The following is a 15452-nucleotide window of genomic DNA, read 5'->3' as shown; positions in this document are numbered from 1 at the left end:
ATATTCTTTTCGCTTCAGTGGGATCACAATGAAATCCAACAGGAACGATTGTGTTCGAATCATCATTGGTTGGGCTGTTAGGATTCCCAATGGCTTGATTCCATGTTGGTCAGCGGTTAGCAGTTGGAAGGTAGGTGGCCATAATGTTGATTGTCCCAACTTTTTCCAGGTATCCTCTGGTAGCACATTGACATTGGACCCTTTGTCCACTATCGTGTTCGTTAGCACAGTTCCAACAATGCCCATATCGACAACCGTCGAATAGCGTCCGGATGAAAGAGCTAACAGCATTGGGTCTTCCGCACTTGCGCCCCCTTGTTTCTCCTTTTCTTGCTTTGCTGGTTGCTTAGCAATCGGAATTATATTCATGAGTGCCATACGGAGTTGAGGCATAGTGAGTAATAGATCATTTATCTTGACGAGTACCTCGGCTTGCAATATTTGCCGTACGATGTTCTGTTCTGCACAGTTCCGTATGGAGGTACCAGGTGTGTCCTTCAGGTGTGTTGTTTCTGCCTATGTTGCTTTTTGGATCTCGACCCGCACTTCTTCCAATCTCTTCTTTTCCTCCGTCGGGTCGGGATACACTTTTGCTTGCTTCCGAGTGATTTCCCAAACCTCTTCCTCGTTTGTCCCGACAGTAATCAAGTTTACTCGAGACTTTGGGCACTTAGCATCGTCATGATCGCTAGGTCCACACCATTTGCATAACAACTTCGGTGTGTTCGCTATTGTGCACTCTCAGGCGAAGTGACCCCACAGATTGCATGCGGGGTATTGAACTATCAGTTGGCCATTCACATCATACTGGATTCGACTCCTCCCACCATTATTGTTGTTGCCGCTATTGTTGTTGTTTTGGCTGTGCCAATTATTTCTGTATCCTCCCGACGTGGCACCCTCTGCACTGTTGTTGCCGCGCTCTCTGGACGTGGACGCTTCCTGTGTGAGGAACACTTGTTGCGGTGTCCTTGTTTTCAGGTTGAAAGGGCATTCCTTTATCAAATGTCCCATGATCTGGCAAATCTCGCAAAATTGATCTTTCGGGGAGGATCCTTTCGTATGGCCTTCTTTCTTGCACTCCGTGCACCATAGCTCATTGCCCCTTAGTCTCCTTGTTCATGTTCTTGAACTCCATCATCCGAATCATATCCTTCTACAGGGTGCGGACCTTGCTGCTGCCTTCATCATCGCTGCTATCTTCTATTGAAGATGCGTCATCATCTGAATCAGATGAACTATTCTTTTTTTTCTTCTTGGTCTTCTCCTCACTTTCTAGGTTCATTGCCTAGTTGTACGCTTCAGTGTATGTCGACGGTGGCACGATCTTCATCTTCTTTCGCAACTTTGGTTGAAGGCCTTCAATGAACCATCTTTTCTGTAACCCATCAGCCAGTTTATTCTCCATCTTATTGATCAAGTCTTTCAACTTCCGTGCAAAGATTCAAAACGTTTCATTCTTCCCTTGCTTAGTATTGAATATTTCTGCTACAATTTCATTATCGTCACGCAAAAGTTGAAATTTTGTGAAAAACTTCTTTTTAATGTTATTCCAACTATTTAACTTTTGCGGATCTGTATCAATAAACCAATCAATCGCAACACCTCGTAGGGTTGCTAGAAATTGCCTCATCCATTCGTTTGTATCCATTATGCCATTGGCCCTCCAAATTGTTTCGCAGGTTTTACAATGTCGGATGGGATCAGTTGCTCCATCACCATCAAATTTAGGCAACTTCTCCTTTGGTCCCGCCATCCTAACATTGATGCTTGGTATCCCAATGTTGACGCTTGGTATCCTGGCAGCTGTGCTGTTTGGTGAAGAAAGGTCTCTATTCAGCGAATCTTTCCCCTCTGGAAGTGTATCGCGGACGAAGAGTTCACTTCACGCTCTTGCCCCCTCGGCGCTTGGAGCCGTGCGAGTCAATTCTCTTCTCTCGGTGAATACAAATTCAAAAACTCCTCCCTTGCTTCTTCCACCAACTCCACACGCTGTCGAGTTTCTTCCAACAATTCTTCCGCGCTTTTGTTTTTATCGGCAATCTTCTGGAACCTCCTACGTTCGGTTTGTTGTGCCAAAATTAGATTTCCTTGAGCTGTGTGTATTTTGTCCTTTTCCTTTAGTTTGTTCTTATTCTTGTTCAGCTGGTTTGGCATTACTCTTTATTCGCTTGCCTTTCTAGGTCCATTGGGCAACAGCGCCAAATGTTTACCGTACTGGGTAAAGAAATCAATGCATACAGACAATGGAACAGAATAGCAGAACTATATTTGCATACGCTAAGATATTACATTATGCTTTTGATGATATCCCATGATTACAATAATCCCGAAGGGGGATATAAATACTATCAGAGGAACCTTCCCGAAGGTATCCGTCGGCCATATACAACATGTCGGCTACAATAGTAGAACCTTCCCGATACACACATCCCAATACACACCTTGTCAGCTTAACGACATACGTCTTGACAAACACCCCATCCTGATACACTAACGGGATACATCATGATACAGTATTTACTGACGACAAATATTTGATAATTGCATTCTTTAGAAGTTTCCCCCTCCCAATAATTAATGCACTTGCTAGAAGCTTCTCCCTTCCAATAATTAATGCATTCTCCAATTAAATTAATTAAATATAAAGTCACACTCTTTTTTTTCTTTTTTTTGACTTTTGACTTTATAAGAAATTAATTTGATCAATTTCTCCTTATTTCTCCACTTAGCCTTCGAAGAATGTAAAGGCTAAGAACTTCACTGATATGCTTAAAAGATGGGGACATTACATAACCCTCCTAAAATATGTAAAAATTTTGATTAGAAATCATCACAAAATGTCCAACCTGATTTTCGAAAACGTAATTGTTCTTCCTTGTAGATAGAGACATACTGAGAATGACAATCACAATTTTGAGGAAAAATCGACAAACCCTCCAAATTATTGTAGATGAACAAGATGCCTCAAAATAGATTTGTAAGATACCATGATTGAAGTTAACAAAACATCATTTTTTTTAGAAAAATGGTAAAAATCTTGAAACAAGAATCCTTGACAAAAAATCCCACATAAACTTTGTGAATTAATTTATTGAAACCATATTCAATTTTTTGAGGCAAAAAATTGGAATTTTTTTAAAAACGAGACACGATTCAGGTGAAAAATCAATCAAAACTAGAAAACAAAATCCAAGACATGGATCGGAGAATACAAAACATAGTTTTTGAGAAAAATGTTAAAACCCGACAAATAATTTTTGAGGAAAAATAAATTAAATTTCAATATATAATTTGAGGAAAATTTGTTAAAACCAAATAGATAATTTTTGAGGAAAAATTAGAAAAAACCCAAAACGAGACATGCAAGCAACATGCAACTCACGAAAAGCATGTGTAAGCGACGTGCAATTCACGGAAGCACATGTAAGCAACATGCAAGAATATGCAACTTTCCAATTTTCAGAGACTTCTACTCAAACTAGAGAATCACTCAATCAAAACCCTCAACCAAGCTCGCGATGTTTAACAAAAATCTTTGAAGACGAACCACAATTTTTTCATAAAGTACCTCAAACAATTTGTATTTTAAATAACCGGAAAATCATTTTTTTGGAAAAAAATCCAAATTATAAAAGTGTCAGTTTTTTCATTATTTTTTTGGTAAATTAATTGAAATCTCATCGACCTGCTGTGATACCATGTTATAATCAATGTTGTTGTTTTACATAGAGGAGATGATAGCTCCCTATATAGGTTTACAAAGATGTCATTTCTAAAAGAAACAATTGTGAACAAAGGAGTAAATAGAAACTACCCAATAAAGTAACAACTAAGATGGCTGTTGAAGAAACATTACAATATTCTAATAACCAATTGATTGCCAATTGCTACTCAATTCTTTTGGTGACTAGCAATCAACAATGTTGCACATATGCCTTGTTTTCCCCTTTTGGAATAATTTATTACTGGAAATGTGTTTTCTTTTTGTTTCAATATAATGCTATTGTGTAGCTAAATTTCCTTTTATAGAGCTAGGAAACCATTCTATATTTCTTGTTTTTTTTTTTTTTTTGAGGATTCTGCTCCACAAATTTCTTGACTAATGTGATAGAAGGGTTGGATACTGTAAAATTTCAGTCTTCTGAGCTGGCTTTCTTTCTATGTTTTTTGATATTTTCTTATGCTTGTCCTTTTACTACCTGCATTCAATTCCATTATTATTTGTTTGAACAAATTTGCACACAGTTAAAACGTTTTTAGTATGATAATTTTGAATATATCGTGGGATCCTTGTTTATTCTTACAAGTTTGATTTTTGCATATCAAACTTATGATTAAATGCAACAGCTTTCATAACATGCCACAGTTGTCATTTTGATGTGCAGCTCACTCGTGCAAGTCAAAACATCTGCTGGTTGTCTCGAGAAAATTATCTGGTCTAGCTGATCTTCTATTTAACAGAAGGTTGTTCCTCAAATTCCTTGTCATTGTTTTGGTAGGGCTTTGGATCAAGCATCTTTGTCCCCAGGCAAGCTTCTTTTGTTGCCACTTAATTGACTTAGGGAAAGACTAATAACTTGTCTTTGTGCTTATGTTTGAATTGCACTCTAATCATACAAACTCAAAATAATGAATGCAAAATTTTGATTGATCAAGCCCAATTCACGCACTATTTCAAACTGTATGCTTTTCTTCATCACAGTCCTTTTCTGATGGAAACAAACTCGTCAATACAGAATTGGTCTTTTTCACACATTCTAATAATTTAAAAAGGGTAGTTGTTAAATCACGTTAAATAAATTACACTGAACAATTTACATTTTGTTACAGGGATAAATAGAAGGTGCCAGTAAAAGCAATCCACAACTATGTTTAATGAGATACAATGTAATGAATTGAAAATTATGCTTTTTCATTTTGGTGAATTGCAAGCTAACAATACGAAGAAAGCAATTTTATTGGCCATCTTGAATGATAAATGTAAGTTTGATTTCTCAGTTTATTGTTATACCCTTAAAATTTTTAGGCCTAGACTAATTGAGTAAGTCTTTAATTTTAATCAAACCCTCCCTGAATGTGTCCATATCTCCTGCTCAGATCTTAAGTATAGACCTACATGTGCAATTTTCAGAATTTTTTCTTATGGAGATCAGACTTTTGATACATCAGTTTGCAGGGGTTATTTCATCTCCAGTCAGTCACATCAAGATTCAAGTGTCATGTTCCCTTTTCAAGATTATTTTATTTTTATTGTTTATTTTAATAGCTGCTGTCTGAATGGGTGTCAGACGCTGCATTGATTCGCTCTGGTTATTCAGTTCATTGGGGTTTATGGGCACAAATTGGTTATTATCAACTCAGTGTATCTCTTAAAGCCGCAATTTGGTCATATTATCATTTCTCTAACCAACTAAACTTAATGATTAAGTAATTGTATTTATTGCAAATGTAACTAGTGATTGGAAATATTGTTTCTTTTCTCTAGCATCACATCATACCATATAATAAACACAGTCCAGAAGATGTCTGATGATATAAAATAAGAAGTTTTATCTAAGGTTGTGTAGCTATTCTAGGTTGGCTTCTCGTTTATGATGCAATAATCCCACTGTAGTTGAATTTACATGTGATATCCAGCCATTACTTTAGCACATTTCATCAGTAGCTGCTCAGCTATTTAAAAATTAGAAGAAAAAAATTACTCAAATCAGGATAATACAAAGATCACTTCTCATTTCTGGCAAATCAGTTTCATTTCATTACTTCACATTTTATGTTAGTATCCATCACATAATACAAAACAGAAAATTAAGAAAACAAAAAACATATAGTTCATTGACTCTGTAATGATCACATTGATGTGAGTTTGGCTCCACTACAACATACATAATCAGATACTCAATGTTTCGAAATGAAACACCAAATACTCAATTCTCTCGTGAACAAGGATGCTCATATGGTAAACAATGTATCTCAATTGTGTGATCAAATGAGACAACCTCAAGGTTCCTTCTTAATTGATATTGTAGTTATCACAAAGGGACTTGCTCTATTCATTCAATGGATATCAACTTAACTTCTTCAATCACTTCCAACCAACAATTTGCAAGGAAATAAAATCTAATCTAACTCTAAGAATGCACAACAATGTCAATGATGGGGTGAGCGTCTAACCAATTCTTGCTTCGCAAAACCAACTAGCCATAGGAGGGTGCTATCTCCTATGGATGCTGTTGCAGGAATGATTTTCACATTGTCGATGCTCATCTAAATACCTTATGAAGGTGCAATGTAAATGAACATCTCTAATAGAAGCTAAACACTTGCATTTTTGGCCCAAACTAACCTTTCAGCTTTGCTTACATTCAACAAGTAACAAAAGGTATGGACACTAGTTTCACCATTGAACACCATTCAATAAATCTCTTATCCAATCTACTTGTACTCCTGAGCTTTTCCTTGTAGTGATGAAGTGTGCCCTTGTGCTTGCGTCTATAGCTTCCCCTGTGCATTGCTTCCTCTCCTGTGGTCATGCCATCTATTCTTAGTTGGCTCTCTCGTGTGTTGCTCCTCCTTGCACTACTCTCAAGCACAAACATCTCTGTCCTTGCCCATGCCCTCTTGCTTCACTGTGCTTGTTGGCTCTCTGTACATAGATCTTTTGCTCAACGACTGTATTTTTTGCTCCCAGCTCTTGCCCAATCCATCTCTTGACTGTTGGCCTTTGTCTAGCTTCCTCTTTCAATGAATATTTGTTTGTTGTGCTTGGACTACATCTACTTTGTTGATTTTATTCCTTTCTCATCCATCTTGTTCGCTTAACCATGACTGTCTCCCTTTCAACTTGCCCCATCGCTTGACCTTTAGCTTTTCAGGGTTGTTTGTTTGTTCTTCTTCCCCCCTTGCAAACATTCGCTCTTCTTTCTGTGCCTTACGTTTTTCTCTTTTTGCAAGGTTCGCTTTGTTTTTGATATCCTACTAATTGTGCAAGCTCTGGTGTTGATTGCCCTTCTTTAGCTGTCTGTTACAATTGCTTGTGGATGCTGCTTCCCCACCCCTCTGCTTACATACCAATGATTGAAGCTTTCGAATGTTAAACTACACGAGTTTATGGGAAAATTGGTGAAGCTCAAACATGACAATGTTTGTTTCAAGCTTGTTTGTCACAGTTTGTAAGTTGGCCACCAAGAATGCATAACTCCACATCCTACTCAACATCTCACAAACCATTGGCAAGGACTTAGATATTTTAGAAGTTAAGGCCATGTAGACAGAGCTGTTATCTTCCCACGATAACCTCCTTGCTGAAAAAGATAAAAAGTTATAGTCACAGGCATTGTTATATGGTAAGAGCAACAATGGATCCCCTTCCCTCACTACAGTTGTTGATGCACTGGTCCAATCAAAACTTATTGAAGAAAGGTAACGAAGATTCGAAGAACTGAATCTCTGGGTTTGTGGGCTTCCACAATTAACATGGAACCCTATAGTAGTGGTTGAAACTTTCTTTGATGAATACCTTAGTCTTATAGGGATTTTTTGTGACAAAGCTTGGCTTGTGTTTGATTCCTCTAAGGTGAGATGTAAGTTTTAGTTGTTGCCTTCTAAGGTTGTTTCTTGATGAAGACCTAATCAAATTGCAATTGGCTAAACTTAAACAATCTAGGATACTAGTGGCTGATGCTAGAAGAAATGGTAAATGGGTAGTTATCTGTAATCTCAAAGCTGTCATCAAAGACTCCTTTCCTTCCCGCTGGACAAAGAACCACATTGAGGCTGCCAAATGACATTTACTTAACCTACAGATGTGGGGTGTTCAATGGACTCTTAGCTTATTTTTAATTGCTGGAATGGTAATGACTCTTTCTAGTCGTCACTCGGGTTGCTTTATGCTGCCTTAGGTATCTCAGGTATCCTTTGTCTGTTTGAGACTCATGCAAGCCTAACTTGTACCCTCCCATGCATCCTAGGCTATCAGTGGTTGTTTTGTGTGTTGAATGTAGACTAGTTACTTTGGTGGTGTTACAGGCTTTGGTGGTGTGGGTTGCTTTGTTCATGATTGTATTTGGAGTTAGGTTTTTGTGCTCTTCTTTGACACTTGGGCTAGATTCATGTTGGTTTGTGTCTGTTGTGCTCTCGGTCATATTAAGGATCTCTTCATTGTAGTTTGCTACTTTCCCCCACCTCCACATCTTATTGCATCCACAATGACATTGATAGAGACCTGTACAATGCTCTCTTTGATAGTATTTCCTAGTTTGCAAGCAATGGTGACCTTATTCTCATAGACTTTAGTGCCCGTACCCAAGTTGGTTTGACTCCACTTCACGACAGAGTTTTTGATTCCTTTTGTACTGAGGACATTAAGATTGGTGGGTCCAGTCTCTAGAGATCCTTAGCTAACTCTGTAGGCCCACTCAACAAGTACAAGAAACATCTTCGACTTTGTAATTCTTGTAATTAGAAAGCCCTCGTGATTTGTAATGGGCTTCAATGTTTCTCGGGATCTCATAGCTTCACTTGTTGACCTTATTGCGGTGAGGCCAGTGTTGTTGACTATGTGATAGCCTCCTAGTCCTTCATTTGCTTCATCTCTGGGTTCTCCATCACCCCTATCACCTTTGTTGATCTTTGCTTCCTTCGCCTCTCCATCTCCTGTGCTAGTTCCCCCTTTCCCTTGCCTCCCTCCCTTGTCTCCATGCTTCCTCTTGTCTATTGGGTGGATATCTGATAGTTTTGCGGTGGTAGGTTGAGCAACAACTGGAACTCTTTGTGTCAATTTGTTGAAATGCGCAACAAATTCACGTATAGGCACATGAGATGACTTCTTTAGCCGAGCAAGTTGGGCCAATAATGCATGAACATCTTTTGGAGGCTTAAACCTTTCCTCAAACTTGGCTATGAGAGTAGCCCAATTTGCTATAATATGTGGTGGTAAATGGTAAAGCCAATCAGCAGCCACGCCTTGGAGAGTTTTCACGAACAACCTTACAGATGTGTCCTCATATTCAATAGCATGAACATTGCATGCAATGTAGAAAGCAACAATATGCTCATCAGGATGTTGTTCATCACTGAAAAATTTGGGAAAGTTCTTTCATGAGCCATCAGGGAGATTATGTAGAGGTGGAGCTAGATTCAACGGTCCAAAAGCTTTTCCCCAAGGACCTTGGGCCATTTACATGTCGTTGGCAAATGCATGAAACAATTCCAATGAATATTTACAATGAAGAAGAATAAGGGTCTGCTCCAAATGAAAGCACGAGGCTCTCAAATGCGCATCATGTCCCTAGTAGAGTCGCCAAAATAACTGTTGGGTGGATATTTTGCAACCGACAGTTTTCGGTAAATCCAGTGACAAAATAGGTAGACCAGCCACAGTTTGTAAGACAAAGTCTCTCCTACATTAAAGGGAAGGCTCCCCCTTCTCACCTTTCCTTGGATCAACTCAAGGTAAGCAAGAAGTTGAGAGATTTATGAGGGGGGTTACCAATATTCATTCTTCTTAGCTTTCAAGAAAGAATCCACTTACCCGCAGAGCGCGGAGCGAGTAATGGACAAGATGAAATCTCTAACTACACTTCTATCTAATATTTGGAAATGGTGATACTAATAAACTAACACTAACTCAAAGGCTAGCTGAAAGCATATTAGTTTGACTCTAGGTCCTATTTTAATCTATTCTATAAGAAATGCCTCTACCATTAGGGCGCAAAGACTTCCAGAAGTAGGGGAATTCTAACTATTTTTCATGAATTTGAGATGGTAATTCAAGCTATAGTCAAAGTTTCTAGTCTATGTATCACCACAATCACTCCTACTCAAAGCTTCAGCTCCGATTTTTTAATTCACTATGCTCTTATTAGAATAATCTTTAATGCTCACTATTGTAGTTTACTATAAATATTAGAATGTTTCTAATATTTAGTTGTAGTGTAGAATAGAATGTTTCTATTCTATTCTATCGTCCTTTTGTATATATTGATCGTTTCGATCTCTGATTTATCAAGAAAGTATTCTGCCATTTACGTTTGTAACATGGTATCAGAGCAAATGCTTCAAATTTTTCCGGAAAATTTATAATTTCTATTGAAATTATTTGTTAAAGATTTTTCGGAATTATTTCTGATTGTTCACAAAAAAAAAAAAAAAAACCGTCTAGGGTTTTTGTTTTTTATCATCTGTTTGAATCATGGCGATTTGTAATCAAATAAGGCACCTGTAATAGATTCAGCTAGTTTTTTTTGGACACATATCACCAATTTTGTCTGCAATTCGAATGCTGCCTGGTTCGTGGTTCATTGCTGCAACTCTGGGTTCTACTGGTTTCTGGAAACGACTGAGAACAAAAACGCGATTTTTTTCATGTCTGTTTTTTGACGCGAATTTTCCAAATCGTGTCTGGTTTTTTGGCGCAGTATATTGGTGGTATATAGGCAGCTTGAGTCAACTTTCAAATCCGACTGGTCTGGGTCGTTTTCTGCAAGTTTTTGCGCAGATCTGCCATAGTTGAAACTTTCTCTCCAGTCCGGTAAAGTTTTTTTCGAAAACCCTACTTTTTTGGTTCAAAAAAAAATTCTGATCACATATTCTTGGTGGTTTTTTTGAGATCTCAAATGGGTCTTCGTCAGATTTTTGTGGGTGTCTCGATTTTTGTGCCTCGATTTTCGAGCCAGCGGATCCAAATTCTGACAACGTATTATTTTTGGGTTTTTCAAGCTCTCGTCCGTATACTTCTCCATTTTTTTTGGGTCATTCATTTTCTCACCTCGAAATTTGTGCCATTTGAGACATTTGCATATTATGACCATCTGTATCAACAACATCAGAAGTCAAACTCAATTCAACAGCAAGCCAATGCTGCCCAACACTCAGAGCAGAAAGAATCTCTCTATCATGCCTTTATGGCCAGCATACCTACAAATCATGTGAAATCTTCTGCCTGGTACATCGATTCTGGTGCCTCTCGACATTTCACTCATAGGTGTGATTGGTTTGTTGAATTCACTCCCTATTCTGATTCAGTCATCTTTGGAGGCGGCGAAGAATACAATATTGTCGGAAAAGGCAATGTTCAGATTCAGTTTGGAGGAAGAAAACTCATGTTTCTCAATGTATGTTATGTTCTTGGCATGAAACATAATCTTCTGTCTATTAGTCAGATTATGAAGCACTCTCCTCAGTTGGATGTCGTCTTCAGTGGAAATAAGTGTTCAATTATTGATCGTGCTTCTCGCACTATCCTTGCTATCGGTCTTGAGGATCATGTTATTTATAGACTTATAGATTCAGGAGATTCTCTTGAGCATGCCTTCATCGCCGAATCATCCGCTCTTAGCAGCCTCTGGCATCAGCGATATGGTCATCTAAACATGCAATATCTAGCACAACTTGCTCGGGATAATTTAGTCCATGGGCTACCTAACATCCAGACCCAGAACCATCGCGTTTGCGGAGCTTGCCAAGCAGGGAAGCAACATAGGACACCATTTACGAATGGCGAATCATGGCGGGCATCTAGAGTGCTACAGTTGGTCCATGCTGATGTATGTGGTTGTATGAATACTCCTTCTATTTCCGGGAACAGGCACTTCTTACTCTTTGTGGATGATTTTAGTCGCAAAATGTGGGTATATTTTCTTAAGCAAAAATCAGATGTTTTTCCTGTATTTCAGCAATTTAAAGCTCTACTAGAAAAAGAGTCTGGTTCCTCCATCCGTACAATGGGGGGGAATTTTGTTCATCTGCTTTCTCAGTCTTCTGTACTACTCACGGCATTAGACGTCAGCTCACCACACCTCACACTCCTCAACAAAACGGTGTTGTAGAGCGTCGTAACCGTACCATCAAAGAAATGGCTAGGGCTATGTTAGAACATAGAAATGTTCCCAGAAAATATTGGGCAGAAGCAGTATCCACAGCGGTCTATCTTCTTAACCGGTCACCCACTCTTGCCGTTAATCATAAAACCCCTGAGGAAGCCTGGTCTGGTCGCAAACCTAAGATCAACCATTTGAAAGTTTTTGGCTCTCTGGCATATGTATGGATTCCTGATGTCAAACGCACTAAGTTGGATTCCAAAACAAAAAACTTATGTTTACAGGATATAGTTACACACATAAGGCCTATCGGTTGATTGATGTAAATACTGATCGTTTAATCTTCAGTCGTGATGTTGTGTTTGATGAGGAACTTGGACCATTTCCGCTCTCTGACTCTCCACTGCATTCTGAGATTCAGTCTTTAGCAATCTCTGACTTGGGTTCTTCTATTTTACATGAGTCATCTGATGCTACTGATACACCACCTCAGCCACCTCCTGATAATACAGCTATCCCGACAGCATTTGATATTGGCTCCTCGACTCTTCGGCCAAAATGGTGGGCTAAAACGATTAGTGATCTTCGTCCTGATGAACTCATTGAGGGTAGAACCTCTAGAAATAAGAGCATTCAACACAACACAGTTAATATAGCTCTTATGGAAAACATCCATAGTATCCCTGAGCCCCAGACATATGCAGAGGCCAAAGGAATTCCAGAATGGGAACATGCAATGGATGCTGAGCTTCAAAGTCTTCAGAAGAACCACACCTGGGTTCTTTCAGATCTTCCTCTTGGGAAGAAACCCATTAGCTGTAAATGGGTCTATAAGGTCAAGTACCATGCAGATGGTACCTTGGACAAATACAAAGCCAGACTTGTTGCTCGAGGATTCACCCAACGTGAAGGCATTGACTATGAGGAGACATTTGCTCCAACAGCTAAGATGAGTACTATTCGTATTCTTCTTGCCATTGCAGCTCAGTATGGTTGGAAAGTTCATCAGATGGATGTGAAGAGTGCTTTTCTCAATGGTGAATTACAGGAAGAAGTCTACATGACACAGCCCCCAGGTTTTAAGGTTGCCGGTTCAGAACCAAAAGTATGTAGACTCAAGAAGGCCATCTATGGTCTTAAACAGGCTCCTAGGGCTTGGTACATAAAGATTGATTAGTACTTGGTTACTCAGGGATTTCAGCGCAGCCCGTCAGATAGTAATTTGTATATTAAACACCCTGGTAATGAAATTCTTTTTCTTGTTGTCTACGTGGATGATCTGATCATTACTGGGAGTTCAAAACATTTGATTTCAGATATCAAACAGGATCTATGCAGAACTTTTGACATGACCGATCTTGGATTGCTTCATTATTGTTTAGGTATTGAGGTTTGGCAGATTGACAACAGTATTTTTTTGTCTCAGTCCACGTATGCCAGAAGTTTGCTTGACAGGTTTCGAATGCAGGATTGCAAACTTGCCTCCACTCCTATGGAGACTGGTCTGAAATTGTTCGCACAATCTGATTCTCCTCCTGTAGATGAAACACTCTTCAGGCAACTAGTAGGTAGTCTCATCTATCTTACTACTACTAGACCTGATCTCAGTTTTGCAGTCAGCTACATCTCCCGGTTCATGACAAACCCCAAGACTGATCATTGGATTGCAGCAAAATGTGTATTACGCTATGTACAGGGTACTTCAGATTATGGTCTTTGTTATACAAGGAGTACTACTCCTCAGCTCCGTGGATTCGCCGATTCTGATTGGGCCGGCTCAGTTGATGACAGGAAATCTACTTCTGGTTATGTGTTCAGTATCGGATCTGCAGCAGTTACCTGGACCAGTAAGAAGCAACAGGCACATGCCCTCTCCTCTACAGAAGTAGAATATAGAGGAGCTGTCAAGGCAGCTTGTGAAGCAGTTTGGCTCCGTCAGATGCTTGCAGATATGCATATTTCTCAAGTAGGTCCAACTTCTTTGTTTTCAGAGAATCAGGCAGTACTCAAACTCGCCAAAAACCCAGTGTTTCATGAACGAACCAAGCACATAGAGCTTCATTGCCATTATATTCGACAATTAGTAGAAGATGGAACTATTCAGTTACTCTATGTCCCTACCTCAGAGCAACCAGCAGATATTTTCACAAAACCCCTTGGTCCTGACAAGTTTGTTAAATTCAGGGGGTCTATTGGTGTAGTAAATAGATTGAGCATTATGGGGGGGTATTAGAATAATCTTTAATGCTCACTATTGTAGTTTACTGTAAATATTAGAATGTTTCTAATATTTAGTTGTAGTGTAGAATAGAATGTTTCTATTCTATTTTATCGTCCTTTTGTATATATTGATCGTTTCGATCTCTGATTAATCAAGAAAGTATTCTGCCATTTACGTTTGTAACAACTCTATTATTGAACACACAATAGTAACATGAATCAAAGAAAATAAGCACAAATTAGAGTCAAAACTTCTAATTTGCTCTTATCACAATTGCTTCCAGTCAAAGCTTTGAATCTAATTACTTCTTTTTATTCAGTTTTCTCCCAAATTCGTACTACACAATCAAAGTTATGCTTGCACAAGTGTGGTAGAGCTTTCTTGGATACAACAAAAGATGATTTTTACAATGAGGGGGGCACTCCTTATGTAGGCAATGAAGTTGAGAAAACGATGGAGGAAACAGTGGGAGCAACTCAACCAACTTTGACTTGGTCTAACTAACAAGAGAAATTATTGGATTACATGTCATTACACATGTAATTCATATTACATGTAATTACACATTTTCATGTAAGACATCCTCTTCAATTACAAACATGAAAGAAGAAGAAGAAAGATAGAAGAAACTTTGAACAATCCCAGGGATTGTTTTGGAAGGCCTTGTTATTGGCGATGCAATCCCAGATGATAACAAGATCGGGAGTTCTTGTATTTCGAGCCACTGCATTCACCTTAATAACCATGGTGTTGTCTTTCGATAGCCTCTAACTCTCTTTGGTGAATTGGTCGTTGTCATTTGCAAACTTGATATGGTCAAGCTTTCCTCACTTAATTTTTTGTGAATTCTCCTTTGTAGATTGGCACATTCTAGAATCTTTGACACTTTGAAATCCTTCTTGACAGTGTTTGGATGTAAACTCGGAAGAACTTTCCATCAACACCTTTAATTTTTTTTTTTTTTGAAGTGCTTGGTGCATTCCTACACGAACTCAGGTTCTCAAACAACCATTGGGAAAATGGAGACCAAATAAATTATGGCTTCTTTGCTTTGAAACACGCCTTCTTTAGTGGATGTCTTCATTCTTTATAGAAATTCTAACATATCTTGACTTGCTGCAACATGTAAGTTTCAATGGGATTGAATCGATCATTGGAAGATATGGATTCTGACTCCATGAGAATAGTGGTAAATGGATCTCTAAGGAATAGTATCGTCAAAGTATTGATTAGATACTCATGAAAGATATGCAATGAATTGGATGTGATATGGAAAGTACATGCAGAGGGCTAAAATGGGGCTTAGGGAAGATGGATGGCATGTAAATGCGTATGGGAGAAGGATGAGTTCTTATAAAGATGCCTTGAGAAATGAAGGCTAGGTGCATGGGAATGCGTGCAAATGATAA

The 15452-nt window shown here is 38.7% G+C and overlaps 1 protein-coding gene across 4 annotated transcripts in view; it reads left to right on the top strand.

The window, feature by feature from the left end:
* MAP1D (methionine aminopeptidase 1D) overlaps positions 1-15452 on the top strand; it is a 294689-nt gene that overhangs the window by 45445 nt on the left and 233792 nt on the right. For all 4 annotated transcript variants that reach the window (XM_089797260.1, XM_089797259.1, XM_089797261.1 and 1 more), the window contains exon 2: positions 4389-4467. In XM_089797260.1, coding sequence (XP_089653386.1) covers positions 4389-4467 — 79 coding nt within the window. The remainder of the gene's footprint in view (positions 1-4388; positions 4468-15452) is intronic.

The sequence above is a fragment of the Cupressus sempervirens genome, chromosome 8 (assembly GCF_028749045.1).
Source record: "Cupressus sempervirens isolate cs-2001-9-10 chromosome 8, ASM2874904v1, whole genome shotgun sequence".
In the NCBI taxonomy this organism is placed as follows: domain Eukaryota; kingdom Viridiplantae; phylum Streptophyta; class Pinopsida; order Cupressales; family Cupressaceae; genus Cupressus; species Cupressus sempervirens.
The sequence above is the reverse complement of the archived record's forward strand: the minus strand, read 5'-3'. Positions and strand labels throughout refer to the sequence as shown.